Genomic DNA, 21,645 nt, shown 5'->3' on the forward strand with positions numbered 1-21,645 from the left:
TTGACCTTGCTATGAGTCATTCGCTGGAAGGCAGAGTCGGGGATACCGCGCCTGTCTGCCGGCTGCTTTCTAGACGCACTCCGTTCACTGTGAACGCTTTTATAGATAAAGTATTTTGTGTTTGCTAGTTACTCAATTAAATCATTTAAAAATGTGTTTCTTCAAAAAGCGAAGGAAAATCAGATAGTGTGGGTTTATTCTGATATTTGTAAATATTTTTGTGAGTTTCCAAAGTTGGATATCATGATAACAACCATGACGTCATTTATATTATTGAAGGTAAGATTAAAGATAATGTTTCAAAATGCATTTACTTGTAAAAAATACATGTAAGCTTTATTAATTGTATTTGATGACTAATTCTTGAAAAAAAAATTAATGAGTTTCTTATTTGACTAAATTCGATAGTTGACGTTGACGTTTACCATATAGTACAAAAATGTATATAGCATATAATATACCTATCTCTTTTTAATACATCGTAAAGTTATTCCTTGCGAGCGAGATAACAATACTGAACTAGAATGTAAAATATTCAGGCTATTTCTTATTGCATTAGCCATAGGTTAGAAAGAAATAGGAAACAAAAAGTTGTTTGTCAGAGATCATGTTATTGTGACATCAAAAGTTTTTGAATTAGCTAAATAAACAAAATTTTAATTGAAACAATTGAAAGTGCCATACATTCAAGCTATTAATTTATTAGACGTGCCTTATTGTGTATTCGTAAGAAATGCTACATCGATCATATGCAGTGAGTGACACTTGTTGAGCAAGTTTTACTTTTCAGACAAACTCTTTCTTATTGAGGATGAATAGAGAGGATAATGTAAACTGGTTTCACGGAAAGATATCCCGAGAAACTGCGGAAAAACTTCTTAAAGAAGGTAGGTTTTGTTTAAGAAGTATTTAAACTGTCTGAGATTAGGTGAACCTCTGTTTAAAAGTTGGGTTAATCAATGTTTCAGAGGGCGAGGATGGTGTTTTCTTAGTTCGGGAAAGTAATACTTCTCCTGGGGACTATGTACTCTCTGTTCTACACCAGGTAAACTTAAATTAGATAAAAGTATTAATGATTCCAATTTTGCTCTGATATAGTTGTTAAACTTAGATTACAAGTGAAAGAAAACAATTCATTTTTAACCGTTTAGTATGACTATGTGTGTAATGTGGTCTCTTAAAACGCAAAGATTGTTAATGTGTTTAATAGTATAAAGTTAATTCTTTATCCCAGAAAATCAAATAGTTCCCATGGAATTTTTTTAAATTCTAAATCCATGTGGACAAGTTGGCAGGCATGATGCCTGCCAACTTGGCACACTGATAATTTGCATCCCAGAAACATATATAGGCTACTTATTTATCCTGAGAAATGAGAGCCTCCATGGGATTTTTAAAAACCTAAACCAATAAGGATGAAGTTGCGGTCATCTAATTTTAAATAATTCTGTATGTTTCTAAACTAAACAAATATTTTAGGGTGAGGTTGTACACTATCAAATAAGAAGACATGGCGAAGATGCATTCTTCTCTATAGAAGAACATACAACTGTGCATGGCTTGGACACCTTGATCCAGCATTACCGAGGAGATTCCAATGGCCTTGTCACTCGACTGTCTGTGGTGTGCAAAGGTGAACCACCACCACATGAGTCTAGAACTCAAGGAACAACTAATTTACTACATAGGTAAGTGATATTTTTTTTTAAAACTTTTTTTAACTAAGGCTTGTGCTTGACTGTGCGCGATTGCATCACACCAAATAGTAGGTGATGATGCATTCTAAGGCGATGCACGACTGCCTAGAAGATGCCTATTCAATCTTCTTTCGAAGGCACCAATATTACAGCTAGTGGAGAAAATGAACCAGGAAGCATTCCATCTCAATAGAATCTCAATAAGAAAGGAATCTCAATAGATTAGAAATGAGGAAAAAAATTGCTTCATATGAGTCTGTGTAAGTTTGATATGTACAGGTGCATGTACCTAAGTGCCAGTTCTGCCAATGCAGGATTGGCGAGTGTGAGGTGGCCATTCCAGCACTTTAGGACCCTAACATTATCAATTTTTTAAACTATGTGTGCCATCCATTACAACTTCCACTTTGCAATTCATTGAGTTATATCGGTTACTCTGGTTCTATGGATTTTCTGTTCCTGATTTTATCACAGAGGAACTCCAACCATAACTCCCTTCATTTTCAGTGTCATCAGTTTGAGCAGACTATAATCAAAAAGCGTGTAGGCTTAAATCCTACTTATATATATAACATATGTATAATAATTGCTTATAACAATAATCACTCTATATGAAAGCAATTCACTAATAATATATACTATCTTTGATTTTATAATACCTAATAATAGAAATAGCACAAGTACTTTAGATAAAGATTTTAAACAATAAATAATTTATTTGTATAGGCTTGCATTATTAGTTGCTTATACATTAATTGCAAATATAAACAAAATCTTTGACTCATCCATTTATTATGTGAACTACAAAATATGAATAATACTATGTTGTAATATAAGTAATACTATGTTTACAAGTATTGTCTTGTTTTATACTTTAAATAAATAGATATATAAAGGAAATGATAATCTTAAGCATTCCTTCCAAGTGCACAAATTGTTTATTATGATGTCAATAGCATGGCAATAATAGTTGAAGGAGGAAGTCCTATTAACCAATGAGCCACACAAATTGTCCTTAATTTTTCTTTGTTGTTTTATTGCTTGAATGAATGGAACCGTTTGATATGAGATGATGAGGGTTCTATTGAAAGGGTTATCATTCTGTCGAGTGATATAATTTGATCAATTAAAATGCTTGTGAAGTGGTTGTATATATTATTATTATTCTAATTTTTTGATACATTTCAAATGCATTTTTAAGCATTATTTGGAAATGTGTTTTTGTTCCATTGTTTAATTTGAGTATTTTGATTACTGAATACTAAGTACTTTAAGGCATGAATTTAAATGATTTAAACTCATTTCAATAACATTTGTTAAATTAGATACAACCCCTTAACCTAGAATCATGAAATTTGGCACGAAACACTGTCTTAAAGTGAAAAATCCGAAAACCTGGCACCTGGAATTTGTGGTTCCACCACTAAAAAAGTTTTATTTCTTGTTCTTACATGATGGTTTGGATTCTTTTGCGTGCAAGTCCAACTCGCACTTGACCAGATTTTAACCAACTTTTGACATAATAACAAAATTAAATTAAGGTTATAAGTAATAGATAGTAGGTACCTTCTAATTGTTTTATTTAATGTTCACTTATGTGAACATCTTCATGTTCTGTTTTTGTAGCAGTGTGTAGCAGATGTATAATTTTTGATATACTTAACAAGGGATCAGCGTAACCCCCTGATTTCTTTATATACATAGGTATAAATTGAAAGTGGTGATTTAAAAAATGTCATTGTTCTGGAGGTCAGTGGCCTTGTGTGTTTTGCTGTGTTGCATTAAGTGATGAACTGTAAACAGTGACAGGTTTATTGATAATTTCCTGCTTACCGAGACCAATATGCCCATACAATAAATATTCAGTGAGAAGGACACTGACCAGCAAGATAAGGCCAACTTCATTCCAAATAAAAATATATTAGAATGTTTGCGAAATAAATTATACAAATAGACTATATATTTGAATATGTACTTTTTGTCGTCATTAGCCCATATACCTAGGATATTTTTAACTTTAAAAGAAAGGTACATTTAGAGGATAATTCAAAAGCAGTTAGCTGGCGATTGAGGTGAAAACTGAAACTATTACAGAGTCTAAAGTACTCTTTATTAGACTAAAATCTCGTACTTTGAATTTGCTCAGACTTAAAAAACAATAGTTTCAATTCGCACTATATAGGTGCCGGCTCGAATCTAGAGAGCGAAAATCGTACAAATACTTGTGCACATGTACACTCAGTAAAATCGTACACAATAAAAATAAATATTTGGTGTGTGCGCAGCAGACTATACGACGATACGCGGTAACCAATGCGGGAGGTAGAGTATGACGTCATATGGCAACTAACCAATCACCTGTCGCGTCCGCCATTGGCACCCAAAATGAGATCTGCGTGTTCAAGGCTTATGCCTTTTGATCAGCTCCCAAATGTTATTTCTTCAGTTTATTTCTTATTAACGTGGATTTCTCAGTTTTCAGGGTTCCGTTCCTCAAAAGGAAAAACTGAACCTTTATAGGATCACTTTGTTGTCTGTTTGTCTGTCTGTCCGTCCGTCCGTCGTGTCTGTCAAGAAAACCTATAGGGTACTTTCCGTTGACATAGAACCATGAAATTTGGCAGGTAGGTAGGTCTTATAGCACAAGTAAAGGAATAAATCTGAAAACCGTGAATTTGTGGTTACATCATTTTAAAAAAAAAAATTTTTCAATTTTCAAAGTAGGATATCTATACCAAGTTTGTGTATCATATGAAAGGGCTTTGTACATTCTAAAACCGGTTTTTATTTATTTTTATGCATCATAGTTTTTGATTTATCGTGCAAAATGTCAGAAAAAATACCTGAGTAGCAGAACCCTCGGTGCGCGAGTCTGACTCGCACTCGGCCGGTTTTTTATGTATCTAAAATCTAAGTATACTAATCAAACATGGCTAATTTCCATTTCCTCTTCAACTGAATTAGAAGAAACACGAATTATAAAAAAAAAACATGTGTCAACTCTAAAAACATGAGTAATGAAATTTTTATTATATTTTGGACCTTGAAAATTAGTTTAATAGCCAATAATGGTTCTTAACAGCTTCCACAACACTCAGATATTAATCTAAAGTACAAACACAAGCATAAGTGTTAATGTAATTAGTGAATCATTAACATAACATTGTGATTCATCATCACCAAACATTGCACAGATGTATCTCCAATTGTTGCTACCAGTAAGTTATTGTCACTTGAAAACATTCCCAAGCTATGAGTAATATTATCTGTATCTAATGTATTCGCATGTGAATATTTACATTGTCTGATCATATCGTAATACATAATAAAGAAAAATTAAATGTGCAGTAGGTATAATATTCATAAAAGGCCATGGGAATTTCACATGTTCTATTCTAGAAGTTCTGCTTACATATATGACTAAGAAGTAGGTATATGTACGAATGTAAACACATAGGGTATTAAGTTGTAATGGAACATAAAAATTCTATGGCGCCAAAAGTACTTAAAGCTAGTATTTTTTTTAAGTTTAAGTTTTTTTTTTTCTTATTTAAATTAGTTCAATTCTTTTAATTTACGCTTACGCTTCTATATTGCTGTGCTACCGTGACTTTAAACTACAATATTTTTAGTATGAATAAACTAGAAACTTCCCCCCCCCCCCCTTCTCTCTCTCTCTCTCTGCGTCGTACTCCTCATTACTAAGTGTCGTGACTTCTAATCCATTAATTATTTACTTCATGTAAGGAGTTTATGGCGGGCTCGCAAATCATTCTGAATCAATGAAACCCACTCCTGATAGTGAAGTTTCAATAACACTTAACCAAATTTACTATGTAATGAATTTAAACGTTTACTGGCTACCACAAAAACTTTAAACTGGTTTTAAGCAAACAATAACCCCGTTTAGCCTCATACGAGTACAAACGAAAGTGTTTGATTAAACCTTGTTCAACTTGTGGTTTCATTAAAATATGTTTCCTTCACCAGGGCAACAGAAGCAGGTGACTACAACATAGTATCTCAGCTGCTCGCGTACGGCTACCGAAGCCGCGACGCAAAGAACCAGGACGGGCAGACTGCTGTACACATAGCCGCGAGGGCTGGCCGGGACAAAATCCTGGCCAAGCTCATAGAGAGTGGCGCCACTGTCAATGTCCGGGATTCCTTTGGATATACGCCGTTACATGTAAGGCCCTATTTGTAAAAACCACAACAAAAGTAGTTGATTTTAAGATATCATGGTATCAGAACACTTCAACTTTTGTAGAACATTCTATAGACATTTTAAGCTCATAATATAATTATTGTTAATGGCGGAGCTGGCGAACAAAACGGGGTAATGAAAAAACAAAAAACTGAAAGAAAGCTGTTGAAAATTTGCTGTAATTATGCTGTTTTAATCGAAATCGCGAACGGTTTCAGCAGAGTTTTAGCCGTTTTGTTCCAATGACTCCAGAGTTATATTCAGTGTGAACTCACCAACTTTGGACTCAAGTTTAGCACCGTTTTAGGCCTTGGAAATAATTTTAGACTAAAAAAATCCAGATGAAAGGAAAAGAGGATTTTGATCAGAAGTATAATTACATCGTTTTGTTCGCCAGTTCCTCATTATGGACGTGATAAATAACTGACAATGACAAAAATTTGGTATATTTAAGTACGCGCCAAATTGAGAACTTCCTCCTTTTAGAAGTCAGTCTAAAATAACGGGATTTTCATGAAATTTTATCGATCCTCAATATTTCCAGTACACTTGCCAAAACAACTTGCCGAGTACGACTGAGCTGCTGATATCGAAGGGCGGCGCCAACTATCAGATGCGGCACGCGCCCACCGGCAAGGTACCGCTACACGATGCCGCGCAGAGGGGCCACATAGACTGCATAAAGGTACTGCACACTAATGTGTTCAATAGATAATGTGTTCATAGGCCAACAAAGTGGCTGTGTGTCTTTCACAAGATGTAAAAATAGTGCAATTTCCAAAAAATCTTTTCTAGTGCGTGACTTCGTTATAAAAGGAGGCTCCTGTCACAAGTCTCTAACACCCAAAGGCTATGTTATGCGATGTGTTGACAAATCAGTTGGGTCAAGTCCTTTATTTGTAAAAATTATGATGAAAAAAAAGTAAAGTAATGTAAAAGTAGCATTTTGCTTACAGGTCTTGTTAAAACTAAAGGCACCAGCCCACCCTAGAACATTAGCTCACGACACTCCTGCTCAACTAGCCAAACATTCTGGACACACGGAATGCTACCAATTACTCAGTAAGTACTCTATACTTAAAAACTAATGCTATAAATACTTCGATTTTTTCCAAAAGTAGTAGAGCTACTGACAAAGAACTAGACGAAAATATAAAGAAAATAAAAATGTTTGTGTTGTTATAGAGAACCACATACCTGAACAGCCGAACACCACAAAAAGTCAGTGGTATCACGGCACACTCAACCGCGAGGAGGCGGTCCGCACTCTAGAGGAGTACTGCAAGCAACACAATGTACGGGACAGGGCTTCCGACGGCGTGTTCCTAGTGCGCTACAGTGAGAGGCACACTGGCGCGTACGTGCTCACCATGCTCAGTGAAAACTTGCCTTACCACTTCATTATACGGAAAGAGGTGAGCTCTTAGACTAAGATTCCCTTCATAATATAGGTCGCTCTGAAATAGACATAAGTGGCGTTGCCGAGCAGCAGTTGATTTTAAGGTAATCTCAGAGGAGTGGGATAACGCAATCGCATGATATTGTGACTCCACGCAGTGCCCGGCCATTTTATTAATTTTCGAACAACTATTGAATGGTGGTTCAGTACCATGGCAAATGAACCGCGAGGAGGCATTTCGCTTTAGAGGAGTACTACAAGCAATCATGTATGGGACAGGGCTTCCGACGGCGTGTTCCTAGTGCGCTACAGTGAGAGGCACACTGGCGCATACGTGCTCACCATGCTCAGTGAAAACTTGCCTTACCACTTCATTATACGCAAAGAGGTGAGAATATTACCTTTTTTTATAGCTCGCTTGAAAAAAAACATGAATGGCGTCACAGTTTAAATAGTTTTGAAACTACAGTGGCCGATTCTAAGGTAAAGCAAGCGCAGGGTAAAAAAAAGCGCCTAGTATTGTCAAATACAACGCAATTATAAAAATTAAAACGTCTATGGTATTCAGGAACCTAATGTTTTCGAATACCATAGACATAATTGTAGCAAGACAATTAAATAAAGCAGAGATTTAATAAAATGTTGTTGTTACAGAACGATTGGCTGTTTATAGACGACGGGCCTTACCTAGAATCTCTGGAGAGGCTAATAGAACATTACAGCACCGTCCCAGACGGTCTCCCCACCAAACTCACCACGCCAGTGCCTCCCAAGCCAAAACCACCGCTACCTGAGGTTGGTATTATGCATAATCAGAATTAAAAATGGACGTACATAATAATTAGAAAAAATCGGTCAAGGGCGAGTCGGACTCGCACGCAATGTTTTGTATATGTTATTTAATATCTTGGAAAACTAATCTGTATTTTTAAACAAAATAAACACATTTGAAATTTTTAGTATGCCTTGACGTTAGTTAGTTTTACAACTTTGTAGTTTTAAAATTGTTTATTTAACTCAGGGCCTAAAATTAATAAGATACATTTTTCACAGTTCTCCACAATGCCACGAACCAAGAAGTCCTCACCAAGTCGAGTAGCCTTGAACCAATCCCTATCGTTAGTTAAACACGACATATTGAACGACAACCAATCAGTGAACAACAACGCCTTTGAACTACTAACCAGAAACCTCTCCTTCTCATCGGATTTCAACAACGATAGCATGAACAACAACGACGAAGCGCCGAGTGAGTGTGACACGTACAAGGTGCCTGTCAATAATAGCGCAGTTGTCACGCTGGCGGAGAATTACAATGAGATATCCATTAACTCCGAGGGCCAGCTATCCACACTGCAAGGTAATAAGAATTATTTCACTTCTTTATTTACCATGAAACTTGCTTTTAATAAAATCATTAAACTTCTATCAAAGATTTAGCAATTTCAAATGTTAAAAATTTACTACTCATTCTCGTCCACTTTCTTTTAACTTTTTTTTCGATAAAAATGAGTTAATTACATAGATATGGTTAATTAGGATTATTTCTAGTCTCAGTCACAAATTAATTTTAAGAATTATTCGGCCACAAATGAAGTTATTAGTTATCTGTTCCCCAATGAAATGTTGTGGGTCACTTCCGATTGTTCTGCGATACATTATTGACCACAATCGGACTGGACGAATTGATCCATCTCGTTTTTATATAAGAGAGGTATACCTGCGCCGCTTACAGCCATTTCTGCTGTGGCTCCCGGTCTTGGTTAAACTTATGTTTACGACTTTATTTCCAGAGTTCATACCGTTCAGCGAATTAACATTAGGCGCGGTGTTAGGCGAAGGCGAATTCGGTTCAGTTCTACGAGCCGTGTACTCGCCACCGGAACAAGTCCCCATACAAGTGGCAGTGAAGACATTACACGTGCAACACACCGACACTAACAAACAAGAGTTCCTGTCCGAGGCCAAGCTCATGATGTCGCTGCAGCATCGGTGTATAGTGCGGCTTATTGGAGTGTCCTTGGTAAGAATTATTAATATTTAAAACTAGCTGATGCCCGCGACTTCGTCCCCGTGGATGTAGGTTTTTAAAAATCCCATGGGAGCTCATTGAATTTTCGGGATGAAAAGTAGCCTATATCCACTATCCAGGGTATAATTATTTATCTCCCTTCCGAATTTCAACCAGTAGTTTTTGCGTGAAGGAGTAACATCCATCCATACATACATACATATAAACTATCGCGTTTATAACATTAGTAGATGAAGTTTGAATACAAATGCCTAGATCTTCGCTCTTTAATTCAAGAAGAAAATTAAATTTCTTAAAAATCTTAAATATTTTTCTTGGCTAAACTAATTTTGACTCAATAGAAATCCAAAAGGCAACCCCGACTTCTTAGGCGATGATTTTAACATCCTGTTTTTTCTGTAACTCACGAAATAAAATTCAGAAGCACATGTCGAAATCCGTCAAATTAAATTGTTCAAAAGTGCATATTTATAACTAAACTGGCTGTTGTTCGAAATCCGCCACATTTCTAATTAAATTAATTTTTGTTCCAGGGCCCTCCCCTCGCTATGGTCCAAGAATTAGTTCCCCTGGGTTCATTACTAGATTTCTTGTTAAGACAACCGGAGAAAGCATCTCCGGGATACGAGTTGCGCTTGTGGGCGTGGCAGGTCGCTTCCGGGATGAGGTATCTCGAGAGACGGCGATTTGTACATCGCGATCTCGCTGCTAGGAATATCCTACTGGCTTCCAGGTTAGTTATTCTAAATACTATCAGAAATCAAAGACTGTGTTTGAACCGAAATGGAACGTTTACATCGTTCCTAATAAGGAAAGTTTGGACTGGTAATATTTTGAATTTTAAAAAGCTTGTTTGCGCGAGAAAAGATTGCCATGGCTTCTTTATCTTTATCATCTCAACCTACCGACGGTCCACTACAAAGCATGGATGTCATCTCAGAACAAGGGCTTAAATCATAATCCACTAGGTTCCAAGTATAACTTAGTGAAGTTGGCAGGAACTGCTAAGTATAACCTAGTCTAAACCAGACGCAGAAGAGGCATTATATACCTTAGCGATGACTTTCTAGTTTCTAGACTTTCGCCTGTGCTTGCGGTCCTGTGTTACCCTTCTCCAGAATGGACCAGTAGTCAGTTTTAACTCTCCTCCCAACACACTAGGGCATTCCATTTTCACCCGAAGACTGTATTTAACATTTTTTCTACAGACATCAAGCCAAAATCAGCGACTTCGGTTTATCCCGCGCGCTGTCCACTGACAGTTCGTACTACAAGGCGAGTCGCGGTGGCAAGTGGCCCATCAAGTGGTACGCGCCCGAGTCCTACAACTACGGCACGTTCAGCCACAAGAGCGACGTGTGGAGCTACGGCGTCACTCTGTGGGAGATGTTCTCGTACGGCAAGCAGCCGTATGGCGAGATGAGGGGTATCGAGGTAAGAGCCACCATTGACTGTATGAACTGCCGCCGATTTGTCCGGCCTTGTCGTGTCTCGCGCTAGATCTCTGACGCGTACACTGTGTTTGCACTGAATGCAGTGCTGACTGAGACTCCTGCCTATGATATATTCAGACCATTGAAGCAATGCTGATTAATTGCTGCTGTGACTCCTAACTGTAAGGTGCGCTCTGCTTCAATATAAATGCACCCTTTTTTCGCATTTCCAGTTAGTACAGTACTACCAGTTTTATAAGTCGTATCGACGAAATTCGTCTGCACAGAAAAGCGGACCAAAACCGATTGAACACCAATGAGTTACCTTATTGCTTATTATTATATAGATTTTAAACACAAGAACAGCAGAATCTCGTGCTATCTCGCTCATAATTCGTGCGTACGAAACAGCGCGTGTGGGAACGGACTCGCGCTTTCACACTTTTGTTGCGCCATTCAAAAATTACATTCATGCACAGGTACATTGGCGTAACTTAATAAAATGTACTAAAAATAATGTTGCGTGAACGTCAGTACCTAACATATATCAGCATAGTCCTCTAAGTGTTTTGTGACGAACCGTGTGGTCCAATATTAATTGCAGTATTATTTCCACAGGCCATACAGGTAGTAGAAAGCGGTCAACGGCTCGAAAGGCCCGAGGACTGTCCGGATGAGATCTACCAAGTGATGCTGGACTGCTGGGCCTACAGCCCCGACCTGCGGCCCACCTTCAGCAAACTAGACGATGTGTTCTCACAGAACCCTGAATACGTCAACATCAGCCAGCTCGCGGCCGAGAACGAGGACGTGCATGTTTAGAGAATCTCCTTAGATAAGGTCAATTAAATGGTATACTTACCACTAGATATTATTATACCTGTAAACATAAAACTGTCTTAGGCTGAGATCTATAGAGAACTGTACTTTGTTTAGACTTCAGACACGTTGAAATCTACTATAGAGCGCACTTTGACTTTGCTTAGATTTAAGTTTCAGTTAAAATGAGACAAAATGCCAGCGCTATAACGCCGTCTCATTTTGACAGTGTCTTATATCTCAGCCTTAAAACGAAAGTGTTATACCGTTGACATAAATCTGTTACATTTTAACTGAAACAAGTCTGAGCACACTGTATGGAGTACAGATTTCAGGCTAAGTAGTGGTAATATAAAGTCACATTCACACCAATAAGATTTTGCGTTGCGTATCATGTTCGACGGAAATTATTGTATCGTCAGTATGGACGAAAAAGTTTAGACTATGTCTAAAATACGATTTACGCCGCATGTAGCGTTCAACAAACAACACAAAGCCTTATTGATGTGGACGCGGCTTTAAAAGTACTCCAAAAGGTTTCAGTGAATAGAAGTATGACAATCAAATAATTATTATTAATTGCGCTTTCTGTAGGCTTAGCATAAGATTTTGACGACAACGTTGATAGAATTCGAGTTTCGAAACATAACATCAGAGTAAAATGGGTGATTTAATGTCGAAAATTCGTGCCATCGATTTTAACTTCGCAAGGTTTGGAGCGCTAGCTGTAGATGTATGAACGAACTTGAGTTTTAAAACAAAACTGTTAAGGCCCATTTTACTGTAACGGCAAATGCTTCGATGTTTGAATTTTACCAATGTTGGCAATGTAAACTCTTAGGTTTACTGTTAACTCTCTATTTTGTCGACATTGGTAGTAAAAGTAAACTACCATTTGAGAACATGCCATGATGTGCCTGATAAGTGATAATTAAATTTCTAGTATTCTTAGGGGGTAGTCCGGAATATGTTAAATTAAATGTATGGAACGGTTATTCCGAAAAAAATAATGCTCTACGAAGCTGTCAAAATTAGTAACAACATCAAGTTATTAGCAAAAACCAGGCAGTTTTGTCTCGTCTAGTGTGTAGAACTACATCGTTCGAGATCGTTGCCGCAATACAAATTTTAAAAGTTCAAATCGTGATTTTTCGTCACATAAAATGTTTTTTTTTTTTTTTTTCATATACCGCAATATGAGCCCAAATGATTAATATTTACCATTAAAATTAAGTATTGTGTTGGATGCACTAACTGTCACAATTAACTTTTTTGCCTTTAAAAGTGCTAACATCTATACGGTTTTGTACAAATCTTTTAACTAAATTAGCATGTCTCTAAATCCTAGATCTACATATTCTACTTTGTCAAACTTAAATCACATTTAAAACAAGATAGTTGTCTGTCAGACATAAATCTGTCTCTTTCTAACTCTAAGTAAAGTTTGAGCAAAGTCAAATTACACTCAATAGATCTCTTTACCTAATAGTTGTGTTGTCCTATTCACAATGTTCCCTGCGGAAAAGGATAGCACTACATTGAGACCTGTTAATCTAATTTAGTAGATAACTACTATGAGTAGAATTAATTTTCAAGTCAAATGTTGGCTTTACTTAGTGCTAACGAGTGCATCGCAATTCTCGGAAGTAATCTTTGATTCTATGAACTAATTTAATTTAGCACAAGTAAATAACCTATTTTTTTGTAGATTTTTTTAGATAAATCATTCAGTATACGTTTAAATAGTACTATTTTTTTAAGTGCACATTTATGCTGTAAAATATTGCTTTCGGTTTTAATAGACACATATTGGACATATCTATCCTTTTAATGCAATGGACACGCGGTTTTTTCATGCGGAAAAATATCGTGGGATAAATTTTTCCCTACGATCATATTAGATGTTTTTGATCGCAGCGGATTATCCTTGCCTGAATGAAAATGTGCTTTTGAAAAATAGTGAAAAAAGTCGACAAAGGCGACGGAAGATTTGTTTCATCCATTTAAAACTAGTGTTAAAGTTTTAATAGGTATGCTAATTAATATTCTTATTATATTACCAATATTTAAATCTTTTGATACAATCTGTACATTCCTTTTTGTAAAAAAAATGTTAAATAATGAAATTTTTCTATTTAAACATTTATTCTTATACAATTTATACTTTTTGTACGAAAATCGCACACATGAAATTATTTTATTTTATAGATTTTAATTGAAACCATGATTTTTGAAAAATATTTATAAAATGTATAATTTTTTAAGTATAGATTTTACCTATTTTATAATCATTAGATCAATAAAAAATGTACGTAAAAACAACGAATGTCAAGGAATGAGACCTAAAAGAGAATGTAAAATTTTATTGGTTCAAGAATTTTATTATTAATTGGTAGCACAAAAGTTGCCTAACTTCAGAAAACAGAAAAATAAGGGCATGTTATTTTAATTTAAGACCTCTCTAGAAAACTGAAACCTCATTTTGAAATAGTGTGGGATAGAAATTAGATCACTTTGGTGCAATTTTGTGTAAGCTTCAAATAAAAAAAAATATATTGTGTGAAATGGAAGCTGTTATTAAATTCGCCATGAAATGCCATAGTAATTTTTGTCGTTCAATTATTGCCATGAGGTTGTGTTATTTCATGTACAAAAATTTTATATAGTTACCCAAATTATCTGTTTAGTTTATAAAGAATTTATATTAAATTCTATTTTACGAGTCTGACTAAGCGTATGATTTTTTATAATAAATTAACAAATTTTATCAACTATTGTGTTAAGCGAATGTGATAATGGTATTTATGAAGTTAATAAAATATTCCATATTTTTGCTTCTCATATAAATATTTGTTTTATTTCGATTAAAAAAAAAACATGTCCAAACAGGTGTCCATTTTGGTAATAAAACTCTTGCTCTGTTTGATTTATTAAAATAACTTACAAATCTATCTTATAAAATAATTACATTACAGTAAAGTAACTACAAGTACACATTTAATTTTAATTACTTAGGGACCTACATAATTTTACAAATTTTTACTTATTATAAAATACTACACAATATTTTTCAATGTTTCAAGATTTTCCATATGGTACACAGGGCAGCCACAGTAAATATTTTAGCTTGTCCTACTACTATTTAAATTGTAATAGATACGTACCTAATTGAAAAAATAGGTTTAGTACATGACAGGACGAGATGGCGATCGGGCTATGAGGCGGGAGAACGCCCCACACACCCGCGCTATCATGCCCCGGGTTAGTGCGGGTGTGCGGGGCGTCCCCACCCCGATTGCCATCTTGAACTGTCGCGTACTATAGGTAGATATATTTTAAACTTTATAGACTAGCGCTTGGCTGCAATCAGAGATGATGCAGCCTAAAATTAAGCGCGCTTGTCTAGAAGGTGCCTATTCACTCTTGACTTAAAGGTACCTACCTACCCATATTAACAGTGGAGGGGAAAAGTGATGCCGGAAGAGCGGTTCGGATTAGAAACGAGGAAGCAAACCGCTACGTAGTTCGTACGTGTTCGTGGAATTTCAACTATTACTTAGATGAGTCTGCGTGGATTTAAGTTTCTTAAAATTCCGTGAGGACTTTGGTTTTCCAGGATGCAATCTATCTCTGCTGGTTAAAAGTGTTAAATATTCAAGCGACATTCATTGTATGGAGGAGGTGGAGTCTCCACTCTATTATCCTCGCGTACGGCGTCCACTTGTAGACCAGCGATGCCAAATATGGGGAACGGTGGAAGTAGGGTAATATTGTGTGTTCTAGCTCAAGTCTCTAGATGACGCGGCGCGCCAGCGCGCGCCGGATCTATAAGACTTAAGCTAGAACACACAATATTTTCACAATAGATATCAGTTACAAGAGAATGATCAGGTTATTGTTACTAACTCACGTAGAAAGATGATTCAATGGTTGATTTAGCACATTCTTAAGTGATGCAACTAGTTACGATACTGAGTTGGAATATTTTATAGAAATTCTATTCTTAAGCATCGATTAGATTATTTAGAATAATTTATATTTTGTACTGGAACCCTTAAGAACCTACCTAATGCAATTAATGTAGCACTCATCTCAAATTTATGTTAAGCGGAGGTTCAGTTTAAGATGGGAGCATGTTAAAGCGGAACAGGTATGTCAGTTTATTAATATAAGTAATTAGTAACCACACTCCTTTATCGTAAAGTAAAAATTCAAGTGTTGCGGTATAAAGGTTCAAACACGATCGTTCAATTATTCAATCATTCATTTATTTATTTATTCAAGTATTCAACTCATGGTAAGTGGTGTGTCAGTTTAAGATGGAAGCATACTAAACCAGAACAGGTACGTTTGTCAGTTTATTAATATAAGTATAATTAGTGACCACACTCCCTTACCGAACATTCAAGTGTTGCGGTATAAAGGTTCAAAGACAATCGATCAATCATTCAATCATTCATTCATTCATTTATTCGAGTATTCAACTCATGGTAAGTGGTGTGTCAGTTTAAGATGGAAGCATACTAAACCGGAACAGGTACGTTTGTCAGTTTATTAATATAAAAGTATAGTTAGTAACCACACTCCCTTATCGAAAATTCAAGTGTTGCGGTATAAAGGTTCAAAGACGATCGTTCAATCATTCATTCATTCATTTATTCAAGTATTCAAAACATGGTAAGTGGTGTGTCAGTTTAGGATGGAAAGCATGCTATGCCGGAACAGGTAAGTATGTCGGTATATAAGTATCAATAATAATAATTACTAACCACACTCTTATAATAGAAGGTTAAAATTCAAGTGTTGTAGTATTAAGGTTCATCCAATTCATTCATTCATTCTAGTGTTATGGTATCCCACTAAAGCAAGTGTCCGAGTCAGAGGTGCATGCCCGGGATCGAACCCCTGCCCGACTTATAACCGGAGGCAGCGGACGTCTTAATCACTATGCTATCATGACTCATAGAGTAGATCGAGTTCGGTTGATAGACCTACTATTCCATAAAATACTTACATTAACACCTTTCTACCTAACTATTTTTGCCGATAAAATCATATTTCATATAAGTAAGTATAAGTACTTTTTATTCTCTAAATGGGCGATAATTTTTATAAAATTATTATTAATCGATCCGCTTTTGGTAAGTAACTAATGAAATATTATATTGTATTTTGGCTTTACACTATTTCAACTGCTGTAAACATTACCTACATAGTGCATAATATGCATACTTATCTAATGTAGAAATACAGAACAGACGCCATAAGTGTTAAAAAATAATATCAAAGTAGGTATAGTCGGGATACATCATGTGTTAACTAAAAGTGATTCTTTTTCGGTGTCTAATGACTCGTATTGCAGGATTGCATATTTGCAGTTTGCTTCCTAATAGGGAATCCTAAACATGCATGCGGCATCTTATGTATGTGTGTAATAATGAGATCTTTGAATGTCATTCTAATTACTTTTATGTTTAAGAGTCATTATTCTATGCAAATACTATGAACTTTTGACTTTATTGATTGACTATTAGAAGAACCTAAATTCTGTAAGCACTGTTTTCACTACGCATTTCTTTTGTGAGCACTTCAACGAGCAAACGTTTACTTAATTCACTTAAAAAATCATTTTTTAAATTTCAAAAAGCAGTTGTTTAGCTTCAGTATGTATGTATTTTATTTTTTACATATTTTAATGAAAGAGTTGTTGCATCTACAGAGAAATAATATTTTTTTTTAATATTAACTTCTTACCTAATAGTATTTTAAAAAGTTACATTAAGTACATACATGTTTAAATTTCATTTCACCAAAAAATCTTTAATTGTTTCAGAACTAGATAATAGTATGATGTAACAACATTAAAAAAATGTTTTTTCTATAACAGGGCTTCGAACTTTAGTAATAATCCTTTTAATTCGGATGACGAATTACCTATAACTTCAAATTCAACTTCAAAGAGTAAATCACTCAATAAATTGAAGAAATCAAAAAAGCGGCAGTCAGATTCAGAATCTGAACCGGAACCACCTGTAAAGCGTAAGAAAGCGCTTCAAAAAAAGCCTGTCAAGGCTGCACGTCCTTCATGGGAGTCTGAGGTGAGTTATTACACTTTCTTTTTACTGTAAATATAATATTATTACAATTGTTTTCAAGAAATATTAGAATTCTGACTGAATATAAGCATCAACTAAACCCTTTAAGAAGATATTAATGGTTTTTTTACATCATTATATTTAATTATTTAATTATTAGTTAATATTAGCTTAGCACGTTTGAATATGGAGCCTAAGGTCTCAAGTTCGATTCTTGAGCTGGATCAAATAAATTGTTAGCTTTAGGGAAGGTTTCGCAACTCAACTCTGGGTTGTTGAATTTATTGATGGAAACCTATAAACAATTTATTAATAAACATTTTATTAACTGAGTTAATATTTTTTAATAACTAAAAATATTATTTTTGTCTTTTCAGTACGAAGAAGAAGTGGTGCAAAAGCTTGAACCACTTAAAAATTTTATCACCAAGAAAATAGCATCAGGGTATTCTACACAGCGAAAACCAGAGAAATTAATAACGGAAGGCGATTATTACTTAGAACTCCGCATCTATAACGCTGCTGAAGCATCAAAGATAAGCCCGGGTAATCGATGGCGTCACGCCCTTTTTACTTATAAGTCATGTATGGATACCAACTCAGAAATTTGGCAGGCAACGAATCGCTTGGTCGCTGCTGCTAAGGAAGATTTTAAAGGGGTTAAACCTACACTATACCCAGCATGAAAATTTTAACTGCATTTTACTAACTTCAAATAATAAGTACTCTTACTTAGTATAATCTCATAATGACTTTTTGTGATATTTGTAATATAACAGTGCCAAAATACTTTTCACACAAGAAAAGTTATATTCATAAGTCTAATTGTTTACTTCGCACAGAATTCGATAATGTTCAAATAATTGGAACTGCTTTTAAGAACAGAATACTAAGCTATCGTGTATGTCCATCAAAAAAATTTTTGTTACCTGAGCAATTTTTATCTGAAGTTGTAAATACGATATGTAATTTAGTAAAAAGAAGTCTTGAGAAACATAATGCTCTTAAAATAAATTTTGAATTATTTGCGACTTTTACTTTGCCAAAAAATAATGAAAAATCTTTGAAGTCGTTTAATACTAAATATGTACAAATTTTTCAATCCACAAACATAAAAAATATATATTTAGAGTGTGTAAAAAGCCTGCTTAACAAATTATCAGAGTTTGAACATTCAGAATCAGGCTGGTCTTTTGACTCTTTGAATAATTTAGAAGTAAACATTAATAAATACAATCCTTTAAGGACAGGCTCCTATATTCCACTACCAATAAAAATTCTGAAAACTAGATCTTGTGTAAATATTAAAAATAGTGATGATAAGTGTTTTCTGTGGAGTATATTAGCACATATGTATCCCACCAATAAAAACTTTAATAGAGTATCTTCATATCCTCATTATTCAAAAGTTTTAAAAATAGATGGTATGTCGTTTCCACCATCTTTTGAGGATATCACATTATTTGAAAAAAATAATTCTGACATAAGTGTTAATATATACAGTTTAGAAAAAAATGGTGATATTAACGGACCTCTGTACAAAACCAGCAAGCGTAAACTTGTTCATGTTAATTTGCTTTACATTACTAAAAACAATAAAAGACATTTTTGTTTGATAAGAAACTTTGAACGGTTGGTTCATAGTCAACTTACTAAAAATAAGTCTAAAATTTTTTTATGTGAGGAGTGCTTCATTTATTTCAATTCAGAAGAAAAATTATGCAAACATAATTGTGCTAGAATTAAAACTGTTCTTCCAGAGAAAAATAGTAAATTATATTTTGATAATTATGAAAGAACTCAAAGAATACCAATTGTGATTTATGGTGATTTTGAAAGTTTATTAAGAGAATATTCTGATAAAAGTAAATCTGGGCATACTGAAACCATACAGGTTCATGAAGCCACATCTTTCGCGTACTATATTTGTTGTGAATCTAAACCTGAACTTAATGAACTGGTTTCATACATAGGAGCTAACTGTGCTCAAAAATTTGTAGAAACAATTTCAAATGATGTCAAACGATTACATGCAATTTTGTTAGAAAATAATCCCATGAAACTACTTACTGAAACTGAAAAGAAATGTTTTCATAATGCAAAAGTTTGCTGTATATGTAAACAAAAATTTACATCCACAGATAAAATTGTGGCAGATCATGATCATTTTACAGGGGAATATAGAGGCGCGGCTCACAACATTTGCAAGTTGAGTGCAAAGAAATGTCCTTTTATACCTATTATATTTCATAATTTAAGTAATTACGATTGCCATCTTTTTATTAAAGAGTTAGCGAGTATTAACGGTCGTATAAATATTATTCCGAAAAATAAAGAAAAATACATATCGTTCACAAAATTTATATCAGTTGATTCAAAAACTGCTGCTCAACTGAAATTCATCGATTCTTTTAATTTTCTCAGTTGTAGCTTAGATAAATTAGCTAGATCTTTACATCAAGACGACTTCGTAAACTTGCGTAGGTATTACAGTGATCAGTATTTATTTGATTTGATTTGCAGAAAGGGTGTGTACTGCTATGATTATATAGACTCTTTAAAACGTTACGATGAAACTGAGTTACCAAAACGAAAACATTTTTTTTAATAAACTTACTTCAGAACTTATTTCGGAAGAAGATTATAAACATGCATTGAAAGTTTGGAAAACTTTTAAAATAAAAAATTTAGGCGAATATACAGATTTATATTTAAAATGTGATGTACTATTACTAGCAGATAGTTTTGAAAAATTCAGGAAAATTAGCTTAGCAACCTATTGCTTAGATCCGTGCTATTATGTTTCTTCACCTTCTTTAAGTTGGGATGCAATGCTTTTGCATACCAATGTAAAATTAGACCTTATAACTGATGTGGAGATGTATCAAATGATTGAAAAAGGTATACGAGGTGGTCTAGCTCAGTGTTCATTAAGATATGCTAAAGCTAACAATAAATATATGTCTGACTATGATATCAACAAATCAAGTAGCTTTTTGGTATATTTAGACTGTGTGAACCTGTATGGTTATGCAATGATGATGAAACTTCCTACAAGTAATTTTAAATTTTTGAACAAAGACCAAATTGAGACTTTTGAAATTGATTCTATTACTGTTGACAGTAACATTGGGTATATACTTGAAGTAGATCTTAGTTATCCATCTGAAATACATGACGCTCACTCAGATTTACCATTTGCTGCTGAAAAATTTACACCTTTTGGTCATAGAAATGCCAAGCTTATTGCAAATTTATACGACAAATGTTCCTATGTTATTCACTATATCCATTTAAAAGAATGTCTTAAAAACGGTCTAAAATTGTTAAAAATTCATAGAATTCTATCATTTGAACAAAAAGAATTTTTGAAACCATATATTGAATTGAATACCTCTTTGAGGCAAAAAGCAGAGTCTGAATTTGAAAAAGACTTTTTCAAAAAACAAAATAATGCTATTTTTGGTAAAACCATAGAAAATAAAAGAAAACAAGTAAATGTAAAACTTGTTAATACATGGACAGATAAAAATAATAAGACAAACAGGATTATTGGAGCAGAAAAGTATGTAAGTGCGCCTAACTTTAAATGTTTGTCGATATTTACAGATAATTTGGTAGCAATCCAATTAGAACAAACGAAATTAATTTTGGATAGACCAATTTATGTGGGGTTTACTGTTTTAGAGTTAGCTAAAACACATTTATATAACTTTCACTATTCTATAATGAAACCATTATATAAAGAAAATATTGAACTTTGTTATACTGATACTGATAGCTTACTATATCGCATATATACTGATGATTTTTATTCAGACATGAAAAAGAATATTAAGTTTTTCGATACCAGCAATTTTAGCGATAAAAATGTTTACAATATCCCTCAAGCAAATATGAAAATTCCAGGGTTTTTTAAAGATGAGATGGGTGGAGATGTTATTGTTGAATTTGTTGGCTTAC

The 21,645-nt window shown here is 34.4% G+C and overlaps 2 protein-coding genes across 2 annotated transcripts in view; one reads left to right on the forward strand and one right to left on the reverse strand.

Annotated features, from left to right (window-relative positions):
* On the forward strand, nt 1-14,750 carry LOC123877634 (tyrosine-protein kinase HTK16). The gene is made up of 14 exons (XM_045924465.1): nt 1-279; nt 791-887; nt 969-1,045; nt 1,480-1,688; nt 5,688-5,886; nt 6,449-6,589; nt 6,861-6,966; nt 7,090-7,319; nt 7,958-8,098; nt 8,357-8,663; nt 9,097-9,326; nt 9,869-10,068; nt 10,544-10,769; nt 11,387-14,750. Exons 1-14 carry the CDS (start codon nt 244-246, stop codon nt 11,588-11,590), a joined length of 2,403 nt encoding a protein of 800 aa, XP_045780421.1. The 5' UTR covers nt 1-243; the 3' UTR covers nt 11,591-14,750.
* The window catches only part of LOC123877643 (leucine-rich repeat transmembrane neuronal protein 2), a 19,945-nt gene continuing 11,750 nt past the window's right edge, over nt 13,451-21,645 (reverse strand). Inside the window, exon 4 of the mRNA XM_045924479.1 lies at nt 13,451-15,340. Within this exon, the coding sequence (XP_045780435.1) occupies nt 15,234-15,340 (107 nt within the window). The 3' untranslated portion in view covers nt 13,451-15,233. The remainder of the gene's footprint in view (nt 15,341-21,645) is intronic.

Source organism: Maniola jurtina, chromosome 2 (assembly GCF_905333055.1).
Source record: "Maniola jurtina chromosome 2, ilManJurt1.1, whole genome shotgun sequence".
Taxonomy (NCBI): Eukaryota; Metazoa; Arthropoda; class Insecta; order Lepidoptera; family Nymphalidae; genus Maniola; species Maniola jurtina.